Genomic DNA, 17,006 nt, shown 5'->3' with positions numbered 1-17,006 from the left:
TCTTACTGTTCATTTGAAACAACTGGTTTTTAGTACCTTTAGGAGTTTGTAAATTTATCTTAGGAACTCTGGGCAGAATGAAGTTCTCATTTGGGAATAACTTTTAAAAATAAGTTGCTTTTTTCTCCTAGTGCTTAAAAGCCTGAGAAATCAGCCACACTGTCTTTATTGTTATTTTTCTATTAGCTGATCTTTGGAATCTTTTTTTTTTTACAGTGGACCAACTACATTCATGGGTGGCAGGATCGATGGGTAGTTCTGAAAAGCAACACGCTCAGTTATTACAAGTCTGAAGATGAAACAGAGTATGGCTGTAGAGGCTCTATCTGTCTGAGCAAGGCTGTGATTACAGTAAGTGCTATTTCATTATTGCCATCTTTTCATGTTCTGAGGTGTTACATATTTGTGGGCTAATGTCTGGTGAAAGCAAACATGGGTATGGCAAATTCTATTAGGTCATCTATTATGAAAGTTAGTAGTATCAGCAGAACACTGTGGAGCAAGGCAAGGAGTTCCAAATAAGAAAACAAGCTGTCTTGTTTGCGGCTGCAGCAAGCAGCTTTTCATTTCTTATGTGAGAGGTTTCTGTGGGTAGGGATACAGTTTGCCTCTGGAGGCTGCAAAGGTTTTTCCAGAGGTCGGCCTAAGACCCCAGACCAACTTCCCAAAAGAGGTACCATCTGTCACAGTTTTTACATGTTGCACTAGAGAGAGAGGGTAGTAGTTCTTTGTACTTTCCAAACATGACTGTAGAACATTTCCAAAAGAAAATGTTCTTCTGCATGCTTCTTCCTCTGAATAAGTTAATGTGTTGCTGGTTTTATCCTGTACTATGCTGGTAAGAAAAAAGAGCCTACATATAAATGAAATCTCATAAAGATGAATTGGCCTTAGAAGATAAAGAAAAAAGTCTGCTTTTTGTGGCTTTCAGAATTGATATGTATTAATTATGACTAATGCTCACCAAAAAGCGTGTTGTAGCTTTTCTGCATTACTGTTAAATAGTCAGTCCAGTTATGTGATTTAGGGAAAAAGTAGCTGGACTTCTGTGTAGCACCCAAGTTCCTAGAGTAGTAGTGTTAAATCTTACTACTCGCATTCTTATTCTACCAAATGTGGTTTTTTTCAAACTGAATTAAGGTTGACAAATGGGAAGTTTTCTTTTTTTACTAATACTCAGCTTGCAAATAGAATTTTATTAAACAAGTCTTGATCTGAAAAAAAAAAAAAAAGACTGGATTGATTACATCAACTGGATGCATTTCGGAAAAAAAACGTGAAGAAAAACCAGATTTTTACATTTGGATGTCTGGCAGGTATTGCAGTCATCTAAAAATTAAAACAGATCACCTCGTTTATTTTAAAACTTTTTTAAACTGCTAAAACTTTAAAAACTTGCTCAAGATTTGACTTAGGAATATATGGTACACAACAACAGTCTCTACGAATTCTGACTTGTGTCCTTTTGGCAGTCTGTAATAGTACCAGCCTCTGATCAGGACTTTGAAAAAGGTCTCAAGTTCACTAGCAAGAGGCTTAACATGCCAACCAGGCAGAGACAGGAAGGTGGTGGCAAGGAGGTAGGCCAAGGGATGTCTGGAAGCCTGCTGTAGAGCACATCTCAGCAGTGTGAATTCCAGTTGTGATGGGGGAGTGAGAGATTATAGTGATGCTGCTATTGCTGCTGGCATGTTTTGGTACATTGCACTTTGTGAAGTGAAGTTGGCGAGCTTATCTTCTGACTAGGATGTGTGTAATGCTGGAACTTCTCACAGATAGTGAGAAGTTTTTTTCCTCTTCTATCTGGCACTTGTAACATCTGGTAACTTGGAGGTGAATCGTTGCTTTTTTTTTTTTTTTTCAGTTCTTAAGCTTCTTGAGTACATTGAGAAAGAAACTACGGAGTTGGAGAAAGAATAAAAAGTGGGCACAGTTCTAAAATTTAAACTGATGTTTTTGTTGTTCCATTTTCATTCAGGCTCGTGCTTTGTGAGTGGTATTTGATGGTTTAATTGCTAGATTGTGGTTTGAGATGGCATCTCTGAAACCTAGTAAATTCTTGTTAATTATTTCTAGCTGCAGTTAGTGATTGTTGTGTAAGTATTAGAGGTTCAGGAGTACTGTTGGATCATTTCTTGTCTCTAGGATATAGAATTTACTTTTGAAACTGTCATGCGACTCTTCTGTCTCTTTTTCAGAAGTTATTCTTCTGAGCTGAAGTTATAGCGTGAATGCTTCTGGTTTGATAGTTGTTTGGTAGCAAATTGCATATAATTTTTTTTAAACCTGTGTTTTCAATAGAAAATTAATTATGTTCAAAGATAAATGTTTAAAATATTCTTCCTGAGGTACATAGTTAATCTTTACTTTCATGTCCTTGTAATATCTTGCTAATTATAAGCTTACTAGCACATATTTACATGCATGAGAGAACACCAATAGCTGATAAAATAAATGTTGGGATGATAATGTGTGAAAACTACTCTTACTGTCAGTGGAATTACTCTTTACTGTACGTCTTGTGATTACTTTGGTAGAGAGGGGAAGTCAGGTTTCTTACTGGCTTAATGGTCAGCACTGATTTGATGTAGTAAGGATCTTAATCTTGAATATTTTTCAACAGTATTTCACTATACTGTAAGTTTAGTTTTCCTTGATCTTGCTGATCCAGGGTGAGGCACAGTAACTACCTGTCTCCTAACCTGGTATATTTCAGTAAGTTTTCCTTCAGTACAAAGCAGGACTTGAGTGGTATGAGATGTTGATGGCTGTAATGTTTCTTGTAGGAAAGGGTGATTGGATTTCATGAATCTTTCTTTTAGGCACTCAAATTAGGTATGCATGTTTGGATTCAGTGGGAAATGTGATGATTTTCTGTGTGTAATTAATGCTACTAGTATTATAGAATGTCCACCTTTTGTTGATGCATAAGCATAAATTTGGAAAGCTGCTGTCACTGAGTAGTCTTACTCCCAGCAATAAAGATCAGCCTAGTGATAAGTTGTAGTATTAATTGAGACATGTTTTCAAACCTGTTTACAAATTCTTAACAACAAAGTGTTTATCTCATGAGTTCTAGGGTTTTTCCAGAAAGGATTTGGCTGCTCAGGATATCTCCTCTGCATGGATCCATATGGAGGATCTTGAAAAAGGCTTTGAGAAATGTCATGCTTGATAAATTTTAAGAATGCTTAAACTCTGCCATGTGTGAACTTTGTGGGTTTTGTCACTAGAGGTGACTACCTATACAGGAAGGGTTCCAAAAGCTTATGTTCCAACTTAACCTCCAGCTTTTCTTCAGATGGGATTTATACTTGCCATGTTGTTTTAATCCAGTGTTGGTCTTCATCTTCCTTTCTGTATACATTAGCGATATAGAAAAACTTACTGACTTCTAATTTGGTACCTTAAACAAGTTGCAATAACTGTGATGCAATGGTTTTGCTTGGTTTTGGTTATACTGTGATGATGCATACTCATGTCAAAATCTTAATGGAAACATGCTCTTTGTTATTAGCCTTTTTTTAGAACACTTTCTTTTTATTGTCTTGTAAAGAGACGTTTAGGCAGTTCTGTGGAAATGCCTGGACCAGGATTGAGGAATAAATTCAGTTTGCATAATGGAGATATTTTAAGTAAACTGGTTTGTTGGGGTTTTTTTCCTAGAAACAGTAATTAGAAAGCACTGTTGCTTAATGAAGGTGGTAATGATGTTTTATATTAATATACAAGTTGCAAGCCATTGCTGTTCAGAATGGACTTCTGAAAGGGTGGATTTCTTGAGTAGCTATTGTGACTATCAGGAGCTCAGGACAGGCAAGAAGATAGAAAACTGAAGTCTGCCTAAGAGAGACAGCTTAGTGAATTGTCTTAGCTTTTTTTTTTTCTAAATAACAATAAATTGCTATTGTGAAGAACTTAATAAATTTTCATGATACAAATTAGGGCTGGTATAAATGTGTTAATTCCAGCTTACAAAAAGAATAAGAACACTGTATGTGAAAGAGCTAAACTGGCCATTTCCAATTTTAAGCTTCTCATTTCCTTGCATATAGTCTGCAAAAGAGTAAGATTGTTCTTTCCAGTAATCAGCCACTCATAATATAAAACATAGCCTGCTTTTTAAAGATATGGTTAGTTGAACTGCCACCCTTCCTCACTCTAGCAGTACTTACAGTTTATTTATAGAATGGTGCTGGCCACCATTAATAATTGGGCATTTGTGAGAGGAAGTACAGATTGACATTTTTAAAAATAGATTGACAAGTTAACAGAGGATGCTTCATGCATTTGTCAATTTAAACAGATGCAGAAGCTTCCTTTTCACAGAAACTTTAAACTCTACAAATATTTAAGTTTTAGAATAAAGATGTGTATTTTTAATTGAAAATGTCAGTGCTAGACAAATACTCTTAGTATTGTTTAAAACACTTCTAGCGTGATGAATCATGTCTTGCAAAATAGACTTTCAAAAATTTACCTTGACATTAACAGTACGTGGTGTGTTTCTTTTAAATTTTATATAATGTGAAATGTAACAGTATTTTGGAAGCAGTTAGAGTGGTAGTGTATAGAAGTGGACTCACTTGGAGGACTAATGTGGGTAAACTTTGGATTTCTTTTTTCTAGCTACTGCTCCAAACTGGTATTGCTAACAGACCTGCTTATGATAAAAGAAGAATGATGTTAATTGCAGCTTTTATCTACTGATAGATTTGATTCAGCCTTTTGCTAGTTAAGTTGAATGGGAACTGATAGCTTTTAGTTGGTGAAAGCTTTTATTAAAAAAGCTACGCTATAAATCTGTGCCCTGGGCAGAAATACCATAGCAGTAAATTTGTAATAATTGCTAATTGCATGGGAAAATACTGTTTCCAACTGTCTGAGGTTGGAAAACAATCCATTTTAGTATGAAGTGATGAGTATTTAATTAAATAATTCATTTTCTGTAATTTGATAAAGTGCTTCCTCAGCCTTAATTGCTACTAAAAAGATGACCTGAGTAAACTAAGGCATAGAATACAAGCCCTAACTAGACAGGCGTTTGTTTAGGACACATTGCAATTAGTACTTCTAGGCTTTGGTGTGTGCCTTAAATAGTCAAGTAGCTAAATCCAGACTGGTGGAAAATCTTGGCTAAACAGGAGAGAAATCTGAATGGATATTCTAGACAGAGGCAAGTGTGATCAGGAATGTGTCCTCATATGTGAAAGGCCTGAGGTGATTGTATTCTGGAGAGGAAAATGCCAAAGAGCAACAGGAGAGTGAGGGAGAGAAAGGGAGTTGATGCCTGAAAGATAATGACACTGGGCTGGTGCTGGCGCAGCAGGCAGAAGTTGCTTGGAACATGGGATTCTGCTGGACAATTACTCTTAGCATTCACATCCTCTGTACAAATTTGTGTCTGTCTTTGAGTTACCTGAACCAGCAATGCATCGGTTGATGTTCAAAGTGAAAATGTCAGAACATTGCCCTGTATTTATCGAAGTGCTATAGAGTGCTAATAACCTGAGCAAGCAAAAACCAATTATTTGGCAGGGTGGAGAAATGGAGGATTTCTTCCTCAGTGTGTATAGAGGAAATTAAGTCAGAAGTGGAAAAATATGCATCCAGATCAGCTTAGGTGAGACTGTTCTTCATGTTGTGATGAAGAATTCCATAATGATTAAGATGTGAAAAAAAATCAGTTCTGTATATTAACTAAATATTTTAGGATTACTTAATATTGCTGAAGAATTCAGCTTTAGTACTGGAATATAATCATGTGTTACCACACACTTGAAATTAGGGTTGTAATCCAACAGTATTTCTGTCAACTTTTTATTATCAATTAGAATATCATTCCCCCACTTGACTTTGTTTATTAAGAGAATTAAGTTTTAACAGTGTTCATGATTTGACATGTAATTCAGTATCATAATTCCTGCCCATGGTTTGTATCAGAGCATTTTCATGCTGTGGAGCATTCTCATGGACACTATACCAAGCCTTAAATAATTCCAGTGTTTGCAGTTGGTAACTTTATATCTTGGCAAATTTTTCTGTGGTATTTGCAATTCTTATTCTTGCTCAATCTGAATTTCTATGCGTCTTCATAAGATTGATTTATAGTTGATTTATTGTTCATGGATACAGTTAGTTCATATGTCACCCTGCTCTGGGGTTGTAGTTGCTCAATAGTCCTGCTAGTCAACCTGCTGTTGATAATCTGATCTGTCTTGTGATAGCCATTAATGACATTTTTAACATCTCTATTGAGGATTTGTACAATACCAGATCTCACTTTCTGATATGTATTCCTAGAATCCTAAGTAAAAAGGTCAGAGTACTCTTTTTTTATCTACTGATAAGCAGCTGCACCAGGCCATCTCCTGTTTTGCTGCCTCCTAAAGTTGCTAACTTTCCACCCTTTTGCTTCTGTGCATACACTCAGAATAGTTCTTCACAGATGACTACCCAAGTGTTTTCTGCTTCTCACAGTTCATCTTTTGCCTCCTCCTTTGGGCATACACTTGCTGCTTTTGCCATGTTCCTTGTGAATTCTAATCAATGTGGATTAGATCAAATATTCTGGCTGACTTCAGCCACTTCTTCGTCTGTTTGGTGTGTCTTTCCACTCAGCTGAAGTCCACTGTTCCTCAGTTAAGAGGACGAGTTGGAACAGAATTTGCTACCTCATGTCTCCACGCACTTAACCCAGATTATACTGTGACTAGTGTCTAATATATTCCTAAAGCTTTTTAAGTTGCTCTCTTTTAAGGAGAAAAGTTGCTCTTTTTCTTTATGCTCTCTTTTTAAGCTCTTTCACAACTAAATATGTGTGCATATATAGATATATATGTCCACAAATATGATTGTGTGTGTGTGTATATATATATAAAGGAATTAGAGATAGCTGTGATGGGAGAGTTTAGGCTGACAAATCAGGTCAATTTTAAACTTTAGAATGAAAGCTTTTAGGCTGACATTCATTAGCAACATGCCTTGTGCTTATAATTAGTTCTTACACATTGTTAATTACCACTGTATGTTAGTTGTTACACACTAACCATTATCATTATAACCATTATAACCATAACCATTATGAATTCAAAGCAGTCAGTCTTATATCTGACTTATATCCTGAATTAGCTCTAAGTATGCAGTACCGTGTAGCCAGTACCATATAGTTAGCCTGCTATCTTTGTTCTTGATGGTCCTAGTTGCTGAGGTCAAGGTAACCTGACTGAAGAGCTCTTCAGTAAGGGGTGGATGACAGGACAGATGCAGAATTGAAGTAGGCATCTTCTTCTGCCAGCTTGTCCCCCCTCAGTTTAGGATCTTTTAAAACAATCTTTTATAAAATGATTGAGGCTCCTGGTTCTGGCCTACATGTGGTGTGATGTTGAGGAGGTGTTACTTTCCCAGGCTGCAGCAGGTGCCTTGCCCTGTTGCTCAGACATTTGGTTTTTTTCCCTTGTGTAGCTGCTGCTACTTAGAGCAAAAACAGCCTTCCCAGCTCTGGAGGTTGCACTTTTTCACTGACCAGTAATTGACCATTAACAAGTTGCTTATGGTTCTGGGGCCTCTGCTTTTAGTCTGTGTCTGTATTTTCAGGGCCTTTGTTATGTTGTGCTTAAATTGTAGGTCATAATAAGAGACACCTGGTACCAAGGTATAGCTGTCACAGAACCAGTTTTCATAAAAAGTTGATAATGAGCCTTACAGATCAGGACTGGGGCCTTGCATAATTAGCATAAGGCCTGTTGCTAGTAATGTTAATACTACGTTTATACGAATGCTTGTACAGTTGTACTGTATGAAGTTGCTTATGTTTGGATTCAAACCAAGCTAATCTTAAGTCTGGGTGCTGCTTTCACAGGTACAGCAGGCCTCTGCTTTAGCTGCAGCTCCACTGCTTTCACAGGATAGGAACTTTCCATTCCCATCACCATGAATCTTAGTCCAGGGTGCTCTACTTTCTCTGCCAGCAAAATGTAGTGCTGCAAAGCAGGGCTTTTCTCTTAGTGTAGAGTATCTTCTCTGGGTGTTGCCTCGTGGTTTTCTTGTGAAATCCATATTGTACTGTTGTTGCTGGTGTATGTACAAGTTTTGGGTCTTCCCTGGCACACTGCAGTACATAGTATGAGATACAATGAAGGTAATCAATAAACAAACAGTGATTTTAGGGGTGCAGCAGTGTATATGTGATTTCTGCTCCTATATTTGACTGTCCTATAAAAGTAAACTCTAAAAAAAGTGACACATGGGGTTTCTGCATTCTCTAAAGTTAATATGAAGTTGTCTTGCTTCCTGCCTGATTAATAACTCCAGCTTCTTGCTGTGTATGATGGGATTCCTAATGAATTTAACTTGATTTCAAATAAATTCTAAGCTGATGTTTTTCCAGGTGGTGTAATTCTGATTTTTTTTTTTTTCCCTCATGGCTGATGCATGATGTTGGTGGATAATGCAAATATTTTGCTCCTAATGGATTCCATGGGAAGCATCACATACATTTTTCTGCAGGGGACTCAGTTCTCTGGTTTGGTTTCCACTGAAGTGACATGTATGCTTCCATTGTCAGTATCTCATATCCCGGAGTCATTAACTGATAGTTAGCTCTGAAGGCAAGTTGTAATGACTTCAGTAAAGTTTAAAATTCTTCAGACTGTGTTCAAACAGGACAGGCCCACTAGTTATATCCTGATTTCTCATGGTGTGTATCTAAATCTGTTAATACCCCATCACTCATTCATGGACCTCTTACATAGGGTATCCACAGTCACTAGTAGATCACTTTAGGCAATGGCTGTGTGCCTGTGCTGTTTTACAACTATTTCAGTCTTGCCCTCATTTCTTCTAATAACACAGTGCCATTCCATGTCTTTGACCAAAGTTTAGCTGATATATCAAGTGCGTGTTTGTTACACTAGATCTTGCTATTGCAAGTCATTGGTTTTTTCAGTAGGCAGTTGGGAATATCATGTGTCAGAGGTGTGTTTACATATAAACCAATACAGCATGACTCAATGCTACATAGTAATTCCACGTTATTAACAGGGAAATAATTGGATAAAATATTAATTAACAAATTACATACTCTAAGGCTATAGCATAGTTGATTCCCAACAAAAAATCTGAAAATTATTTATATGATCACTTCTGCGTCTGAACCTCACTGCTGGGTGTGCAAAAACCAGGCTGACCACGTTTACTCTTGAGAACTGTAGGTTTCAAATTTTAAATGTGCTTTCACTGCTAAAGTAACACATCCAATATATTCTTGTTCCAGACTTAAAAAGGCGATTCGCTGATGAGAGAGCTTCTTTGCAATGGATTAAACCAAGCTAATTTTAAAGTTTGCATAGCATGCTAACAAGGTAATGTTAAATTCTACGTAGCATGCTTTTGCTTTCATGGGTGCAATCGGCCTCTACTTTAGCTAGGTTTTGGAAAGATAAGATTATTATTTAAAAGAAAAAGCAGTGGTGAAGGGCATTTTGAAAAGCAAACATCCTAATCTAAGACCTGAAGTGAAATATTTGGGTAGTAGCAACGAATGTAAAAACATTTAATAGGCTTTTATGTTTTTAAGCCTGTTTTCTTGGTAAGATTTTTCTACATGTGTAAATGTGCCATTATGGGAAAGTTTTCTTTTTAATGTTGCACACAATTAGATGTCCCATGTTTTGCCACCTAAAAGGATCATAACTGTTTCAGTAGGCATAAAGCTGTCTTGTTTATTTGCTTGTTTGCAGTAAGCTTTTCCTATATCCTGTAAAAAACCCAAAAAAACCAAAAAACAACACAGCCAGCTGATGTAACTGAAAAGTGGGTTCTTGTTGCTTAAGAGTAACAACAAGGAAAGGCAAGACATCCTACCTAGACCAATGTTTCTCTTAGTTTTTGCCTGGATTTTGGAATTCAGAAAGGGAAACCAGAATTTTGTGTTGTGAATTTTGGCAGACCCTAATTCCCCAGGTTTGTGGATCTACTCGGATTTTGTTTTGGGGGCGGGAGGAGGGGAGTGTTACAAATAAAGTGGATTAGAACTTGCAACATCTCTTCGGTTTTCAGTACATTTTTAATAAAATGTGTTATAAACAATGAAGTATAACACTTTCTCTAAGTTGTTCCACCCTGAGAGTTAGATCTAGGCTAGCTAATGATATTTAAAAAAAAAACCCCTTGTCAAATTAAAGTAATGACTTTATTTAGTAATTTTAATGTTTATACTTCTAAAGCCAAGTGACTTCAAAAATAACTGGTAGAGACAAATGGATCTTGATGGACTTTTATAATTGCACTGGGTATACATGTCAAGGGTGGGGACTGCCGGGTGGCCTCTGTGAGGAAAGGCCAGGTTGCCCTGCACAGGACATGGCTGGTTCCAGCTGGCTCCAGTGCACCCACCACAGGGCACAGCTGAGCCCTTCAGCCACTGTGGTGGCACCTCAAGGTAACTGTAGTTAAAGGGCAAAAATGCTGCTCAGCAGTATGTGAGAAGGAGAGGAGTGAGGAAAAGGTGTGAGAAACAGCCCTGTGAACACCTAGGTGAGAGCAGGAGGAGGGGGAAGGAGGTGCTCCAGGTGGCCAGCAGAGGTTCCCCAGCAGCCTGTGGAGGAGAGCACTGTGCAGCAGGCATTTCCCTGCAGCCTGTGGAGAGGACCACACTGGACCAGATGTCCACATAGCAACCTGTGGAGGACCCTACCACAGCAGCTGGATATACCCTGAAGGAGTCTGCAGCTTGTGGAGAGCCCATGCTGGAGCAGATTTATTGTGAAGGACTGCAGCCATGGAGATGATCCATGCTGGAGCAGGGGAAGAGTGTGAGGAAGGAGCAGCACAGTTAAAGTGTTATGAACTGACTGCAGCCCTCATTCCCCATCCCCCTGTGCCTGTGTTTTTAGTTTTGTCTGTTTCTCATCATTCAACTCTCAACTGGCAATAAATTAAATTAATTTTCACCAAGTTGAGTGTGTTTTGCCCATGATGGCAGTAGGTAAGTGATCTCCCTGTCTTTATCTTGACCCATGAGCTTTTCATCTTATTTTCTTCCCCTGTACAGCTGAGGAGGGGGAGTGAAAGAGCAGCTGGGTGAGGGTCTGGTAGCCAGCCAGGGTCAAGCCACCACAGTAATCTAGAGAGTCATTATAGACATAGCTTGTGATTAATGTACATGGTTGAAAGAATAAGAAGGGACAAGGATTGTTCCTAAGCAGAGGGAGGATTTTGCTGTGGGTGTTCAAACTTTGGGAAAGGAAGAAATCTCTAAAGGAAAATACAGTGGTGATGCTCATTCAGAGGAAGTTATGTTAAGGAAGGATACAAGGAGGAACAGACCATTTGGAATAGAAGTGTTCAGGCTGTATTCTGAAAAATGAGCAGTGACTCCACAAAGAAGTACACTAACTTGACTAAATACTTCTCCTTAGTATTTAACAGGGCACAAAAGACCAAGTTTTTAGACTATCTTGTCTGGTAAAATTCTTACCAAGCATAGCATTCATAGGTAAAACACATATTTTGATTCAGCTGATTGAGAGGGTTTTTCCATTGATGATTTACTACTCACCATATAGAATACAACTTTCAAATAATCTCTGTGGTACTTCATTTCACTATCTTTTCTGTTCAGTGTTTTTTCATAAGTTAGCATGTTTTCAGCCATTTTAATTTTTGTAGGGAGGGGACATAATTCCTCTACAGTTTGGATCTGTCATGGATTAAATGCTTTAGAAAAATTATTTTAAGATGTGCACTTTTTGAAACTTGGCTGAGGTTTTTCACTTGGGTTTTTTTGTAGCTGAATAATCACAGCCTTTGCCAATTTCAAACTGCTTTTACATGGGAGCTGAAATGCAGTTTTCCTGTGTACTTTTAAAATTAATTCCTTCAGTCATACAGCACAAATCTTGAAGTAAACTTTTTATCTTTGGGTTTTTGTTAGTACCTCAATGTAAGTACATATAGAAAGTGTTCATATAACTTTTCCTTCCTGGCATCAGATAGGTTCTTTTTTATTTGCTTCTGCAGTCAAAATACACACTTTAGTAATAGCCTCACTTCTCAATAACTGTAATTTTTATTTTGATACATGCTGCCTACTGAAAAAGGTAGTTAAGAGATTTTTTTTTTTTTTAATTTGGTCTTGTTACCTGTTATGTTACATTGCTTTCACTGGCTTTCCCTTCTACTGCATCAGGTAAGCTACTTCTTAAAGTCCTCAGCATAATATTTCTATAGCTCATCATATAAGATGTTACTCCTCTGTGTAACGTGATAGTGTTTTTGTCCATTGCTTCCTAAATTATCAAATACACATTTGTCCAATTTGCTGCCTCCTGTTGGAGGCGGTTCCCTTGCTTATGTGTGAACACAGTCCTCTTTTGACCTTCTGTCTGTTTCAAAAGTAATACCTTGTTATAGATGCAATTTAGTGTATTCTGATATTTGCTTGTGCCCCTTTGTCCTTTCGTGTCCTATACATATTATCCTGGAATGATCTTCTGGATTTCCTGTTGGAAACTAGAGAGGATAAGAGGGGGTTTTGGCATTTGAGTGAATACATCCAGTTCCAGAACCTATTGAATGACCTATGAGAACATATAGCCAGATACGTAGATTTTGTTGTGTGATAACTGCTCTGAACACCTTTTTTTGTGGAGGAAGTGGTAGTTTGTAGATTGTAACTGGAGGATTTCAGGAAGGTGCAGAATGATGCAGAAGGGACGCTTTTTCTGGAATTCCATGGGGATGGTAGAAAAACTAATCCACAAACCCATGGATAAATTGTACCTTGCATTGTAGGAAAGTGACACTGTTCACATAGGAAAAGATTGTGTATTCAGCTCTGAGCTGGCAAACATTGGTTATGATAGCCTGGCTTGCATCTCACTTCCCACAGTATAACCTGGAAAAAAGAATAAGAAGCTCTGTTAACTCTGAGCTGCACTAATAGAAGGCGGGGAGGGGGGGGAATACCAGGTTTCATGTTTTAGCTTAAAGCTGCTACTAAAATCTTTGCTAATGATTGAAAGCTAACTGATCACAGAGGAATTCAGATTATTCAAGCTTTTTCCCTTAAGAGAATTTTGTAAAACCTAATTAAGTAAACCAAAATGCATTGCTTTACAAAATGCCTTTTCTAAAGCAATGATTTCTCACAGTTTTGCAATAGTTTTGTTAGAGGAAATAATACGTGTAATACTTTAATATTTGCCTTCATTGTAAAATTACTCTTTTATGAATATAGTTCTCTTACAAGATTTCATGGCTGTGATAACTCAGTCCACAGAAAAGTAAACGATGTGGTGTTCTAACAATGAATGAGAATTAGCATTAGAGGTTTTATGGAATCTGGCTTAAAGATGGCTGGAATTTAGAAATTGAAGAATTGTATTCAGCAGCTGAACAGGTTTTCACATTTAGCCTTGGGCAAAATCAATGTGCAGCCATACTAAATTTTTCGTAACCTTGTATGAAAAAAATTACTTATTGGCATCACAAACAACAACAGACTGCTATGTCAAAGCTTCAGGGATAAGTAGCTTTGTAGTGCTGAATTACGTTAAGTACAATGCTTGTCTTCACTCAGTTAATGTATGTTATTACAGTGTGTAACACTGGTGTATTTGTAAACTGCAGTTATCTTCATAGCAGTGTATGGTATTGTTTTGTTACTAACTGTGAACTGAGGAGCTGGGCTAGGTAACAGCCTCTGTCACACTTATGCTAGTGACATTTGTGTCAGAAAACTAAAGAATGATAGTTCTTATTTTCTTTAGGCCTCTATAGTTTGTCTTGTGTCCTAGTGCCCTGCCTGGTGTTTTCTTAATATGAAAAAACGTCAAAATTTTACAGTAAGTTCACCGTAGATAAGTTTTAGTTCCGCAATGGGAATAGCAGCACAAGCATTCTTTTTAATAGTTGTGTTATGCAGACTTGAGTTGGATCTGGTGTGAACCGCCCTGGCTTTCCTCTGTACGGAAAAGAAGAAATAACATTTAAAGTACTGAGAGAGCAAGCGAAAGTTTATTCGTTCAAGTATTTATTTTTGTTTTCCCATGGAGTACTCTTGAAGGTTATGAAGTATATAAAACCACTTAAGCTTCCCTGTGTGATTTGCCTTAAGCACTTGAACCAGTATTTTTCAAGCAGGTACTGCTCTGAAGCTTGTTTTGTGAATACCTCAGGCCTGAGAGCTGTATAGCTGGAAGGATCTTGTGGCAATGCAGTCAGCTATGACTCATGAGACCTGAGCTGGCTATGGACTTCCTCAGTAACTGTAGCCAAGTAAATGTTTCTTCATGTAAACTGTTCTTGCTTGTTTAGAATTTAAGAGCTAGTATCAGTTTTATACAGAAAGACCTGGGACACTTGAATACTTGCAATTGCCTTTATTTCATCAGGATTCTCTGCAGGTACCTCGGAAGAAAGCTTAGGAGGCATACAGAAAGGGTGTTTGGGGATGTTGGAGGCCTATTTCTTGCTGCATATTCTTGCATGGAATTATGATTTAGCTGTTTGGGTTTTTTTTTAAATGCTGGCTCTAGAAGGAGCCCTTGGTGCACAGATAGGCTGCTTCTACCACAGTCTTAGTCTGCCCAACTCACCTTTGAAAACACTATAAAGGTTTTTAGGTGCTCCCATTCACAGTGTCATGTCAGTCTGGGTTTTGTTCCCCAGTGCCCTCGATTTATATGTCTGCTGCTTGAGGCTGCTGTAGGGTGGGGGTGTCAGGAAAAAGCAGCCGAAGCTCTCCAATGTGCTTTAGGTCCTGAGGGTAGATGGTGAACTCCTCCTTGCTTTCTGCTTCCCTGCATGACTAAAACATTCCTCTTGCCTTCTCTTCGTTGTGAAAGGCAGTAGGACAAATCCTGGCCTCAGCACAGGTCCTTAGCTTGTTACAGATGAAAATCACTATTTATCTTCCAACATCTGGTCAGGCAGCTGGCTAAGAACTGTAGAATTTTACGATCACTTCTGAGCATAAGGGGGAAAGTGAACACTAGACTAGAAAGAGTGAACCTCAGAAAAAAGGAGATCTAAATGAAATGGGTTGAGATGTACAGGAAGAAGGTGAAGGGAAGAGAAATGGAAAAACTTCCAGCAAGTGTAAGGAGAGGCTCAAACTAGTCCGATGAGGATGTTAGAAGAATAAAGGACAGACCTGAGAAGTGGTGAATAAATAACACTTTGTGGTCTCTGCTACAGAAAACAATAAAAGCATTTATAGCCAGAGGGAAACCAAGCAAGTTTGTCCATAGCTTGGTGGGGAGGAGAATGTAACAGATGATACCAAAAAGTTACATACTGAAGTCTGCCAAGTTATCAATGAAGACGAAATGTGAACACGTTCCTGGTTGAGAAAAGGGTTAATCAGCAACAACTTGATTTGTTCTGTGTTAAGAAAAGAACAGGTCACATGTGATTCAAGTGTTTATTTGCTGTTGGTAAAATGCATATTAGAGAACTTGCCTTTCATGTTCAGTTAATTTGGTGTTCTTATGGTGGACTTATTTTGGAAAAAAAAAAAAAGCAGAGGAAAACGGGAGGAAATAATGGGTCCTATTTCAGTTGCCAAAAAATATGGAAAATAGGCAATTAAGTACTGTAAGATGGTAAATAGGTAACTTACATCTGTCATGAACAAATCCTGTATCACCTGCCCAACTTCCTTTTGAAGCAGTATTTAGCCTTGTTAGTGGTTATTTCTTATCTTTAAGCAACTTGTCTAACAGGACCACCTGATCAGCTGGCTTTTTTGTAACATGAAACTGCACAGTGAGCTGAGTATAACCCTAGACCTGATTTTTAGATGGCCTAGTCTCTTAACTGTAGGTAATGCAGAAGTGTGCATGCAGTGAATGGCCCAGAATAGTGTTTAAAGTTTTTAGCTAGACCTTGAGGAAAACATTTCCCTTCCCTGTCTTACCAATGAGGCATAGATTTTCAAATATATAGAAAGTTGCTATGCAAAGAAAGGGAGTACATAAACCTGCCTTTGAAAAGGTCAGAGAGATAATGGTCTTAAATCACATTAGAAGATGTTTAGGTTAGAGATGAGGAAGGGAAAAAAAAGCAAGGATGGTTGTGTACTGGAGTAAGTTGTGTATGAAGCGTGGAATCAGTAGTACTGCAGGCATTTAAGATGAATTTTTGGCAAGTCTTTCTAACTGTGTAGCATGTAATTGCTTTTAACTCCTCCCAAAGGGCTTCAGAGAGATGCAGCAGAGGAATGCTATCATGGCAGGAAAAACTTTGATAGCTAATTCTTGTACGCTTGCTTTTTGGGTGATTTTGGGGAGAATATTCCATTGTTGTAGATGCATGTCCCCCATCACGTGGCTAAAGGAGAGCCTGGCAGATGAGTGGCTGGGAACAGGCATAGAAGCCTGACATGTTGATGTGGCAGGTTTGCTACCCTAAAGCAGATAAACATCTTTCTCATATATAGTAATAATAACATAGCAAATGCAGTTTCAAGAAGAGGGGCTTGGAGTAGGAGACTCAGTGTCCTATATTGGGTTTGTGTGGCAAAGTTTTGGTAGCGGGGGGGGGCTACAGAGGTGGCTTCTGTGAGAAGATGCCAGAAGCTGGCCCCATACCTGACAGAGCCAATGCCAGCCTCCAAGGTGGACCCGCTGGTGGCCAAAGCTGAGCTGATTGGCAGTGAAGGTAGTGCCTCTCTGATAACGTGTTGAAGAAAGGGTATAAACTGCTGCACAACAGCAGCTGGGAGAGACGAGTGAGACTGTGTGAGAGAAACAGCCCTGCAGACACTCAGGTCAGTGAAGAAGGAGGGGGAGGAGATGCTCCAGGTGCCGGAGCAGAGATTCCCCTGCAGCCTGTGGGGAAGACCATGGTGAAGCAGGCTGTCCCGCTGCAGTCCATGGAGGTCCACGGTGGAGCAGATATCCACCTGCAGCCCATGGAGGACCCCATGCTGGAGCAGGTGGATGTGTCTGAAGGAGGCTATGACCCTGTGGAGAGCCCATGCTGGGGCAGGCTCCTGGCAG

General features: G+C 38.6%; 1 protein-coding gene across 2 annotated transcripts in view; it reads left to right on the top strand.

Moving 5' to 3' along the window:
- The window catches only part of CERT1 (ceramide transporter 1), a 70,516-nt gene that overhangs the window by 3,978 nt on the left and 49,532 nt on the right, over positions 1 to 17,006 (top strand). For both annotated transcript variants that reach the window (XM_052777675.1, XM_052777674.1), the window contains exon 2: positions 217 to 351. In XM_052777675.1, the coding sequence (XP_052633635.1) occupies positions 217 to 351 (135 nt within the window). The remainder of the gene's footprint in view (positions 1 to 216; positions 352 to 17,006) is intronic.

The sequence above is a fragment of the Harpia harpyja genome, chromosome Z, assembly GCF_026419915.1.
Source record: "Harpia harpyja isolate bHarHar1 chromosome Z, bHarHar1 primary haplotype, whole genome shotgun sequence".
NCBI classification, from domain to species: domain Eukaryota; kingdom Metazoa; phylum Chordata; class Aves; order Accipitriformes; family Accipitridae; genus Harpia; species Harpia harpyja.
The sequence above is the reverse complement of the archived record's forward strand: the minus strand, read 5'-3'. Positions and strand labels throughout refer to the sequence as shown.